Raw genomic sequence first — 12715 nt, 5'->3', positions numbered from 1 at the left:
ATCACTTTCGCCGCCTCACACCTTAGCCGGACTGTGCAGACAGCCGGGGCCGCGGCAGAATTTGCGGTGATCAGGAAGTGGGCAAAATACTCCCTCCTTGAGGTGAAATATTATTTCGTTCCCCTCGCCTTTGAAACAATAGGATTCTGGGGATCTGACACCATAGCGTTTATAAGGGAGGTGGGACGTAGGATTAGGGAGAAGACCTCTGATGCTTACCATTGCCATCCAACGTGTTAACGCGGCATGTGTGAAGAGCACCTTTTCACCCGGTGCAGATCGCGGAGGTCTTTTTGAGTGAAATATTGTATTTAGTATAGTAGTTTATGTATTTATTAATTTAGATATAGTTTAGTAGTATTTTTACAATAATTATTGTATTTTCTGTAGGTATTTAATATCTATGAACTTTTGTATATTTGACATTGTAATTGTAATTGTTAAATAAAAGTTTGAAATATATATGTAAGTACTCATAGAATGTATTGTTTCTAGAAAGTGACTGTTTTTGTTAAAATTATCGTTCCGTTTTTATACGTACCAATTTGTCTCTTTCAAAAGTTGAATGAACACTCGAGTTTTGTTATGTCACACTGCTGCACATGATTGATTTAATAAAACTAGCACAAGCTGACTTTAACATATGGCCATAAATAAGTTGTCAGGAAGCCTATTTTTGAAATCCCGGTTTCATTTGTTATTGATATAATACGATCTTGAATCGACTGGTAGGCCAAATAGAGTTTTAGTTATTCGATATGTTTCCAATATGATACGGTACTGATCTGTGTGTCAGTGTTTTAAAGTGATGTAACACCCCTGTAGTTGCAAGGTTCCACAGGTTTATGTAACTGCTTACCAACAGGTAGGTCGTATGCTTGTTTGCCACCAACGTGGTATTTAAAAATAATTGATATTGACAGATCAGTATCATATCAGACAGATTGAATAATGATTCACAGTATTTATTGTATTGCCTTATGTTGTAAGTGCTTACAAAGTTTGCGCCAAGTTTAAATGTTTTATTTCATTAATAGGTATGTTGCGTTTATCTAGTCAAGTGTAATACAATTTATTTATTGTGTACTGGTCTTAAAATAAATACCAGGTAAAATTGATTTAATGAAGAGATAAATAATAAGACGAATAGATTTTCTTTCATAGATCTAATGCCTAAAAACTGGATACCAAACCAACTGGATGTAGGACCTATAGAATCATCTAAGTACCTATAATAAATTAGTAGTTTATGTGACTGCTACATAATGAAGGGCATTAAAATACAACTGTGAGTTTAAGAAACGAAACGAGATGAGTTTCTTAAAAGGACCACACGAGTGTTTTAATGCCTAATTATGTAGTTACATACACTATTTCATCTAGACGCATATTTTGGAACTTTCTATGATATATTCACTAACCCAAATTACAGCTAACATTGGGGCATGGTAGCTCTTTTGGCGGAACTCGCGGATATGTGGTGGTGTCGCCGAAATATCTTTATCGCTTATTTTAAACGAAACTTTTGCTATAGTTACTTTAAAAACAACAAACAAACTCATTTTACTCGTATACGTATAACTAATTAAAAGTTAAACTATACGTCAAATGGCGGTAAATGAACACTTCTTTCATGCATGTCACGCATTCGTAGTTTTTTTTAATTCAAAGTTAAACTAAAGTTCCGTATCGTTCGATACAAACTAACATGCGAGATTTGTAAAAATTGTATGCAATTTACATTTCATGTCGAACAAAAGGCATCTCGACTGATATTAGAATAGAAGTCGAATCGAATTGCTTTTTTTTAAAAGATGTTCGAAATTTGAATGTCATTACCAAATCGATTTTGGTGTAGTAATGAAGCAATTACAACACTTTCACAGATAAGAAATTTGTTGTAACAAAATAGTTTATATTGATGTCTGCCATTATGTATCATATTATTTATGTACCTACTTACGTATAACATTATTTACATTGACATATATCTAAGGACGGGCCTTACGGGAACTAAGAATGGTGCTAGTTCATTGGTGTCACTCACGAATTCGAGGCAATCGTGCAGTCTAACGCAACTAGTTGCGACCAATCGCGCACGTGGCGTGATGCAAACTCATCTACGAATCGCGCTGTGGCGTTAGGCTGCACGATTGGCTCGAATTATTGTGCGTGACACCGCTGTACTGGCCCCATTCTGAATGCCCGTTAGGCCAGTCTTTAGACATATGACAATTATTAATGTATGTATAAATTTATATAATTTTGTGTTATTTATTTTTTCATTTTACTCTAACTGTATTCTGACCCTACACCAACTAGATCTTTCGGTTTAGCTCATGGTTGACTGGTAGAGAATGTCTTCTGGAATTAAATCCGCCATTTGTACTATTCATGTATTGTGATGATTTTTAAGGCATCATAGAAGGTTATGGTATGTGTGTAGATAAATTACTTTACCTAACAAGGGAAATAGGAGATCATATTTCATACCCCTGGGACCGCAAAGTATCTAATAAACTTAGTCTCATCTGCGAAGATGTCAGACGCGTCGCTAGCGTTGTGTGGGCCTTGAAACTTTGTCATAACTCCGACAAAGAGGCCCTGCCCTGGACATAACCGTTAAAGTGTGCATAATTGTAAAGAAGTCAGAGTCGAAATTTTTAGAAAATTTTATCAAAATCGTTAGAGCCGTTTCCGACGCAATATATAAATATTATATATTTATAAATATACAAGAATTTCTCGTTTAAAGGTATAAAATAAGATTAGACAGGTGTAAGTAATGTGCTAGATAAATAAAATAAAAATCAATTATTTCGGTCCATTGATTCATAGTTGTTAGATACAAATAATAGATTAGCACCTAAACTAAGATGAGCCTTAACTAGGGCATTGTCCCATCTCCCTGCCACAACGGCCAGGAGCTATATTAATACTCATAGTTTTAGTAGAATATAGGTTATATTTGTGATACCAGTACCTAATATAAACACACATGTGTTTAACTTAACTCGGGAATCGGGAAACTCGGGAGCTGTTAAATGTAGGGTATAATTTCGCGGGCACAAATGTTCAGTCCACACAAAATATAAGTGCAAAGTCCCTTATAAAATCATAGCTAACAGCTCGCTGAAAATTCCCGAATTAAGTTAAACACATGTGTGTTTATATTAGGTACTGGCTTCGTGCCCTGGTATGGATGGTGTAATACTCAAATTACGTCAAAGAATACATTCTAATAGTCAAATTACAATCAAAGAATATATTCTTTGATGTAATAGTTATTAAAGACACTTATACATTCATTACAATAAAATTAAATAAAACTAACTAAATTAAATAATACTATTATGAAATGAAAACTAGTTAAACCTAAAAATAACAAAGGAAAAATAAAAATATACTTACCTACAAAATAATAATGAACCCAATTACATAGATAACACCCCGTCCAATAAGTCGGCCTGCGGCATAGACCCCATGACACTGGCGGCGTTACCTCTCTGTATCGCAAGGGAGATGCGTTGAGAGAGGTACGCGCCAGTCCTGGGGTCCCCTGTTGTGTCGACCAGCCGCGCCGACAATGCCCTCATGAATGCTTTCATGTCGGCTGACCAGGGACCCAAAGTCTCAACCACGAGCACCGCAAACTCATAGTCGTTGAGTAAGGCTGAGTATTTGCGTCGCTTGAGGATCTGGGCCTGGTCAGCCGCAGCGCCGGCCTGAATGCGGGTTGACCCAATGTGGGACTGTGCAAAGGTGTCGACACACGTTGCGTCCCACACCAGGGCCCTTCCCAGTTTCCACGGCACTAAGGTAGCTCCGTCGGGACGCTTGCCGTCGTCTCTCGCCATGCCCACGGGTTCCAAAACCGCAGGCACAGACACGGTGGCAAGCGCGCGACGGATCAAATCCTTTATAGTACCGTGGCGATATATTCGATCGGCGCTTCTTAAGCAAGAGAGGCCATGGCGGCCCAGCTGGTCCACACTTTTGCCGCAGGTGCACGTGTGAGGTACACATATTCTGGACCCTAACCTCAAGCATATTGCTATTCTTAAGCTATTTGGGTCCAGAACAGTGCCGATCTGTTTAGCAGGGTAAGCATTCAACCAGTGTCCCGACTCGGGGGCCGAAACCGCCAGGATGCGCGCACGTTCATAATCGTCTGGGCTGTCTTCGAGAAGTGAGGCATGGGCTAACTTTAAGCGTGGAGAGTCCCAATCCCGCTGACAATGACGGGCAACTGGGATGTCAGTTCCTGGGCACGACTCACACCAGGCCTCCCTGGCCTCCTTCAGGTTCGCTATCTCATCGTCAGATATCGTAGAGCGGTTTAAAATAATACCGACGAGAGACAGCGAACCATACACAGAGGACAGGAAAGCAGGTAGAGCCACGCTAGAGGATGTGCGAACACCTAGTCCCCCAAATCTTATTGGGAGAACCGCTTGGATCTAGGGTCTAATTTCAAAATGAATGTTTAGATTTTTTGATAAAGTTTCCTGAAGGGAGGAGTCGATTGATGAAAGGATTGATGGGAATTTCCAAATTGAGCAACTACGGAGTAAATACATAAATTTTGGGGTGAACAGACAGAAACGAATGATGAAAAACGCTATATGGGGATTTATTTTAAACAGAAGATCAGAAGTACTATTGAATAAATTTAGTTTGCAGATAATTATAGGGTTAACAGATTCATCGAAAACTGGGGAGCCTAAAATAGTGAGGGATGATTTAGAGTGAACAGAAATATTTGGCAGGACCCCATTAAATTTTGTTAAAATATCGATTTTTTTTCGGATGGAAGGTGATCTGGCATGAAAATCTCACATTTGGTGAAGTTTAAAGATAGTCCAATTTTGGAAAATTGGTTTATGATATATTGAATATCCTGTAAAACGTTTAGGGCATCGCCGCCAAGGGATCCGTCATCTAAATACCAGAGGTTGAATTTTGAATTTAGTTTAGTAATGATTGGATGAATGACTAAACTGAAAATGGCGGGCCCAAGCGGGTCTCCTTGTTGACAGCCCATGCTCGATAAAATAGTTTTGTCTCCAAAGAATAATTTAGATGGTGCTCCGTAGCATTGCCATAAATAATTATTAAGGATTGGCAATTCTTTTTAATAGTCAAATTACAATCAAAGAATATATTCTTTGATGTAATAGTCAAATTACATCTAAGAATACATTCTAATAGTCAAATTACAATCAAAGAATATATTTTTTGATGTAATAGTCAAATTACATTAAAGAATACATTCTAATAGTCAAATTACAATCAAAGAATATATTCTTTGATGTAATAGTCAAATTACATCAAAGAATATATTCTTTGATGTAATTTGACTGTTACTTTAGTATGTAGCTCGTATAACGATGTCATAGTTTCGCCTTTACTAAAATTCCTCGCCGTAAAATAATGAAACTTATAAACACCGGGCACGAAGCAGATGTTTACCATCACTATCGTTAAGTTAAATCGATAATAGTAAAGTTACAAAGGTGCCTTCTCGTTACGGTTGTGATCGATAAACCAATTTCAGAACACTTGAATCCAGCTTGACATAGGAATAACAATTTGTTGCATTTAAATTCGCATGCTCTCGGGGTTCCACATTTTGAATCTTTTCGGCGTGCTGAGAAAATTACATATTAATTAGTATTACTACTATTATTATATTTAAGTATTTAAAACAATATGTATGAATATGTATGTGAATATATTTATTATATGTTTATGGTTAATATGAAATCACCATACTTTTTAGGCTCAGAGATATTAAGTATAATAGATACTAAATGACTGCTCTTCTGTGAATTATTGCACCTACCTACCTTTTCCACTCTCTTATATTTAATGAAAATGAAAATGAAAAATCGTTTATTGGTCACAATCATTGTGTTATGAATTGAGAAAGGGTAGGGACCTCCTAGTAAGTATATCAATACTTGTAACAGGAGACCCCGCTCTTCCAGCAGCAAGTTAAGGGTATACTTTCCACTATTACATCATATTTATACGAAAAATCGCATAATCAGCACGAGTAAGTACGGCCCGAGGGGAGATCACTGCCTCAGAATTTTGATGATCGGTGATCAGATGCACTTGTGTCAGTGACAAAATTAAGCTTATATAAAATTCTTAGACACTATCAATTCAAGATTATAAATGTATCTTTAACGAAAGCGGCCTTCATATTGGATGCGGATTCACGCGCCGATTTAGTGTCCAAGCGGGATGCTCACGCCTATACACCGAAGCGCCGTGCGGGTCCACATCAGTGTGAAAACCGCGGAGGACTCCAATTTGAACTTAGGTACATTTTGATATCAAAATGATGTAATTTTGTTAACATTCGCCCGTTTGTCTCGCTTGCTTAAATAAGTGAACGAACAGGTACGAGCGAAATGCATGCGATACTGATAACAAAATGACATCATTTTGATATGTATATGTTTAAAATAACCTCGGAAAGGCTTCAAGAAAACGATGAAATGACTGTGTCTTTGTTTGTTTTCTCTCAACTTAGCTGGGGTTGACTGCCGTGCCTCCGGATATGCATACAGTTGTTTTTTTATATATTTGAAACAAAGTGAAATCAAGCTACTTTCAGCGTTATAAAAGTATCGCTTTTAAACCGACTTCTACAATTCTTACTTATTTAAGAGTTAGTAACATCATATTCGTAATCATCCCACAACAACGTTCAGACATAAAGCAGAAGTATAAACTGACAAGCATTAATAAAACTTGGCCGGTCCTCAGGCCATGGGCAACACTCAAATAATATGCTTTATTCAGTTCATTTTGAATTCCGGACATGCTTTTATCTGTCCTCCCTTTGTTATGGTCACATAAGAGTTATGTATGAATAGTACAAGGGTACCGTTGAGATATTAGGTACTTAGATAATAAGCCCGCCGTGGCTTGAAGACAGATCGAGTGCTGGCGGACCGGTTTATTTAGGCAGTTGATAAAATAGTTGCAAAAGAGCGGTTTAAAGGTATGTTGGGAAGGTAAATGATGTGGTTTTATTTAACATAAATAATCGTGTTTCATGAAGCATTTTTGACTAAGCTTTTGAAAGGAAAATGCGTGTATGTACGAGAAAGGATATTATTGAAATAAAATAAGAGAAAAGGTTTTTGACGTTTCACGATCGCCTAGTATGTACAGTCGCCATCAGATATATCACGGCAGCGGAGATACTCAATAATATCTGAACACGTACACTAACGCCTTGACGATGGCGTGTTCATATATTTGTGAGTGCCTTCGCCGTACCGATATATCTGATGGCGACTGTACATCACAATGGAAAAGCATTTTTGCAAAATTTTCAAAGTTTTATTAAAATCAAATAGGTACTCGTACATATTTAGATCAAATAGATCGGAGTATCCTTTCAACCAAGTCCAGATGTTAGTTCCATTAGTATATTCCAGGTGATTAGATGTGTCCACTTTAGCTTGCACATTAACTTATTGAATATGGGAATAGGTCAAAAACCTGTATATCGATATCACTTATGCAGTTATGCTTACCTGTTAAGACGGTGTTCTGTGTGGCCGTCGGCGTTGACACAAACAGCAGGAGGAAAGCAATCCAAGTTCTTTCAATACACTTTACACTATACATTTTGTATATTATCTACCTATCTATGAATCTGTTTACAATAAACGTCGAATGTTTAAGAATTTGTCTGATTTTATTCTGTATTCCATTCTAGAGCACCGCAATTTCGTCCAAATCTGTAACAAAAAAAAAACTAATTACTTTTTGCAATTATCTACTGTAAAGCATAAGCTTGTGAGCAATTTTGCTGCGATAAATGAGATATTGGCTCCACTGTTAAAAAGTTATCAGATATACAGTACTAATACTACTAGCCTTGATACCAAAAATTAACTTTCTAGGACTTCAGGAAGTACCCTAAAAATGTTGGTAATCATCAGTGAATGAGTGAAGAAATCAGTTTTTTTAGATATCAATACAATTTAAAGCTATTCAATTGAAACTTTATACGTTTATTAAGTCCACTATTGATATCATATCCCGAGAATGTTTATATGGTATAATCCAAAGCCAAGTTCTGAGTGTTAAAAAACGACGAAGCGCTTCGAGAAAAGGGAGGTATCGCCCTTCTGCTTCGCGTGGCTCGCCTTGGCGGGGGCACTACCGTGCCCCCAGATTTCCCAAATCTGAACACAAATGAGGGACGTAACAAACAACTATTATGCAATATTTTTTAAAATATCTAATATATAGTTACTACGTTCCAATAAATAATAATTAAATAATTGTTTATCTTGCTTAACAATGGATAAGTAACATCGCAAAATATATAAAATAAAACAAAGCACCGCACTGGCCTCAATTATCTCATACCTATCTTAGATGATGCAAATTAGGTCACTGAATGACAAAAGGCTGATAATGCAAAGATTATGAAAGAGAGAAGAAGAAGAGAAGAAAGAAAGAAAATTGACGCCATATATTGAAAATATAGGTGTTTTGTTTCCACCTATACATGTTGTTTCGCTTAAACTATCTAAAAACGGTTTCACTTATTCTACTGCTTATAAAGTTGGTTGATGAAATGAAATTCTAATTGCAATAGCACCCATTTCCCGTTGCTGCAAAATGCAACGCTCCGTCAGCAAAATGTCATTCTTTCTTCCGGATGGGACTGTATTTTGACTAAAAATACCAGACTAATACAATTAGTTTAAAAAATGTATTTGACTACCTTTACCCCCGGGTGTACAGTACGATCGGAGGGGTGCAGCACTAATGTTTACGCAAACATAAACAAGCAATATACTTGTATATATTTTTAGAAACATTTGTAGTGTCTTTTTCGTCATCAACACTACATGCCCCTTCAAAACTGACATATCAAACCAAAAAGTTCTTTTTCACGGACTAAAAACCCTTTGGATTCTTATTTATTTAAGTTTTCTAAGGTTTCCGCCATATTTATAATAATGGTCAACAGATTTGTTAAATGGATTTCAATCTGCACGTTGACCACGAACGCTGTAAAGGGTGCAATACTTCGGGATGTATTTTAAATAGAATATAGGCGAGATAATGCGTCTTTTTAACCTTATAAATAAAATAACAAGACAGACAATACAAGAAAGCTTGTGTTGTGGGTTGTGGGTGCTTAAGACAACGATATACATAATATACAATAACATCCTACTTAAATACGAGCATATATAGAAAACACCTAACAACAAATATCTCTGTGGTCATCACACAAATAAATACCCTTACCGGAATTTGAACCAAGGACTTTCGGCTTGATAGGCAGGGTCACTTTCGACTAGGCGATACTGGTCGACAAAGATATGTATTTATTTATTTCGCCTCCGCTTTACTGTCGCAATTATGACGTCCATTCCTTAACTTATTTTATCAAGGACATTATGGCTCAGTTTCATTGGTCGATATCTTTATATCTTTATCGTGCGGAGACTCCGCAGACGATATAATGACTAGTGAAACTCATAAGTCGATAGTTCGGTCGATATAGAGCATGCGGGTGACTCCCCGCAGGCGGTAAGGCGAACTAATATTCGCATGCATTTTGGAAATTTCTCGCACCCCGCATACGGGCTATATCGACTTATTAGATCAGTTTTCAGAATGCACGCCCTGGCATGCTTTATGGAAATCTCCCGCACCCCGCAGTTTCAACCAATAAAACTGAGTCATACAGACAGTGACGGTGACAACGACGCCGCAACAGTCATACGTGCAGTTGACTGACATCCGACTGTCACCTTTGGACTCTGTGACGATTACACAATAAACAGTGCGATGTAAACTTCCCGCCGCGCCGGCCGCACTCCGTTGACAGCTGTCGTGGCGGCGAGTCGGGTGCAGAGTACATGTGTACCAATTTCTGTGTTTTATTTAACCACCCAGTACGCAACTGAGCCTATACGTTACAGATTCAATCAACCTTTTCTTCCGTTTTTGTTTGAAAGAAAAAAGCTAAGCTAGGTCATAAATATGTATGAAACGAAATAAATATAAGTTAAAGCCGCGATTGTCAAGGAAGTATTTTCAAGTTTTTTATTGTTATACTTACCTATTAAAAGGACAAATTAAATTATTTTCAGAAAATATTATAATTTGTTTTTATTGCAAGTAGTATATAAATTATAAACTGGTTCTGATGGTGGTTCGATTCCAGCCTGGGGCACTGGAGGCCTTGGTAACTTTTTCTTAGTATATGACATTTATTTCAGTGTATACGCTATACCTATTTTAAAACTGGCAACTAACAAGCAGAGCCAACAGTAACATTTTATAATATACTTACATGTTTGCAGGAAAACAATAAGATACAACGATCATAAGAGACCTATAATTTGTTTGTGTTCAATGATGATAATTTAATTTATTCACCATTTTTAGATGAATGTATTATAAGGAAAACACATTGAATTGCACCAAATAAAAGTAAATTTAATCAAGAAAACCGTTTTATTATCTCCAAGCAATGATTTTAATTGTAAGTAAGCCTAAAATAAACTTAAACTACTTAAGAACTATGCGATAGATAATGATCACAACGATTGTTTAGTTATTTAATTATTAACCACTTGCACCAAAACACAAAGGATATGGCTCACGCGACCCTTTTGACCAAAGAGGTTCTGTAGACGTCCGTCCGCTCCGAGCACCACAAAGTCAATGGCGGGCGATGGCTGTGCGCCGCGCGCTCATCTACTGTATAGCCAGGTATAGGTGTTGACGTCAGGTCAGGAGCGATGGTTAAAGGTGGTGACAAACTGGTTGCGCTTACACGGTCTCTCCTGACAGCGTGTCGTGCTCGACACGTGCTCGAGTGGTGTCTATCCGATCCAGGGTATCCACCGTAGGCGAATCAGGATGTGTGTCCGCTTGTGACACTGATGGGCTGGCAGCTGCAGTAGAAGACGACATTTCACCGTCTTCTAAGTTCTGATCTCCGCCTCAGCCTTAACCTGTAACATACTTGACCCAGACCATAATCGTTCGTCAGGTCGCTTGACACGCAGACCGTCATCATACGTGCAAGCCAGGTCTACACGCAGACCGTTATCACACGTGTAAACCCCAACACACAGACCGTAATCATACGTGTCTACATGTCATGAAAACATTATTTACTATCAAGAAATGCAGTATACCACTCGCCACGGCACCATATGTTGAGCAGCAGCCTGCATCGTCTTGCCGCAGCCACCGCTAATCAAACGAAGCGCGTAGCGTCCACTCGGTGTGCGTCCACTCCATACCGTATAGCCAGGTATAAGTGTTGACGCCAGGAACGATGGCTAAAGGTGGTGGCAAACTGGTTGCACTTATAGTATTTTTTTCGCTACGTCAAACCTCTTGAACTATGAACTACCCGCAAAACATTTTGGAATAAATTAAATCACGATTTCCATTACACTTTTTCAAGCATTGCTTGATTCAATGACCTTTTGCTACGGCACATAAGCATAATAATTTTATCGACATTTTCCCTCGTGCTTAAATTATAATATAGGTAGGACGCTTAATTTAACGTGAATATTCTCGAGAAATTCTTTTATGCTATTTAAATTTCGAATATTTTAGCGTAGATGTTAAAAATTCAAAAGCATTTTATAGTGAGTTTGTAATTCCATTCATTGTTTGAAATTAAAGTTGACCAAAATTAATGATGCTAAAACCTGTTTGCTGCGAGAAATGGACAGAAAGACAGACTGACGGACAGACGGACATGACGAAACTATAAGGGTTCCGTTTATACCATTTTGAGTACCGTAAAATGGGGTGAGTAGGGACGAAATCGAAATTCAAACCTGGATAGAAGTTTATTTTTATATGTGGCACATTGATTTATACACAAAAAAGTGTTCCGGATGTATGGATTTTAGTTTGTCAATGATAATTTGTTGTTTCATTTAATTGTTTCAACGATAAATACATGTTTGAAGGGCCTTAACGCCTTAAAAATCAAAAGGAACAATAAATCTAAAGAGTCCGACACAGATATTCAGAATATTAATCGGTATTGAAAAAAATCATTGCTCTAGCTTCAAAAACCACGGAGGAAACAGTCGATTACGTTTGTATGGAGAAATGACCACTCCTGTGTCTTTTCAAAGTCCTTCCGCACACACTCAGATCTGATTCCTAACTCACTCAGGCGAGTGATACGTACGCTAGGGCCATGCATACTTTCCTGCAAACGAGTAGACCAATGTAGCGAGGCAAAAATATTGCTATTAGTGCTATCAAAATTGCTGCCGAGTTAGCTTATTTTGACTCTGAAACATTTTGTGTATAAACTTATTGGAACACACGAAACCGTGGAAGCAAGCCTTCTATTATCTTTATCTATATAGTACGCTCACGCTAATCTAAAAACTGATAAACGACATAGGTACCAGATTAAAGTTGTTTAGCAATTTTTCATCACAGACTGTATCAAAACTATACTTATTCAACAATTTTGCTCGAAAACCGATTACGATCCTGCGAGAAGAGGATAAATCGGCACGACTGAGAATGATGTAGCACGCTGTATATGACACGCCATTTTCTTGAAATTCGGTACCCGTAAACTTTCGAGTACTCAACGACCCGGATTTACGGACCCCCATTTACTCTGTACGACACTTCAACTCTATCCCTTCTCAAATAGAAACAA

General features: G+C 37.6%; 1 protein-coding gene across 3 annotated transcripts in view; it reads right to left on the bottom strand.

Moving 5' to 3' along the window:
* Positions 1 to 12715, bottom strand: part of LOC133517124 (hemicentin-2-like) — a 217322-nt gene that overhangs the window by 174635 nt on the left and 29972 nt on the right. For all 3 annotated transcript variants that reach the window (XM_061850284.1, XM_061850283.1, XM_061850285.1), the window contains exon 2: positions 7560 to 7766. In XM_061850284.1, coding sequence (XP_061706268.1) covers positions 7560 to 7653 — 94 coding nt within the window. In that variant the 5' untranslated portion in view covers positions 7654 to 7766. The remainder of the gene's footprint in view (positions 1 to 7559; positions 7767 to 12715) is intronic.

Source organism: Cydia pomonella, chromosome 4 (assembly GCF_033807575.1).
Source record: "Cydia pomonella isolate Wapato2018A chromosome 4, ilCydPomo1, whole genome shotgun sequence".
NCBI lineage: Eukaryota > Metazoa > Arthropoda > Insecta > Lepidoptera > Tortricidae > Cydia > Cydia pomonella.
The sequence above is the reverse complement of the archived record's forward strand: the minus strand, read 5'-3'. Positions and strand labels throughout refer to the sequence as shown.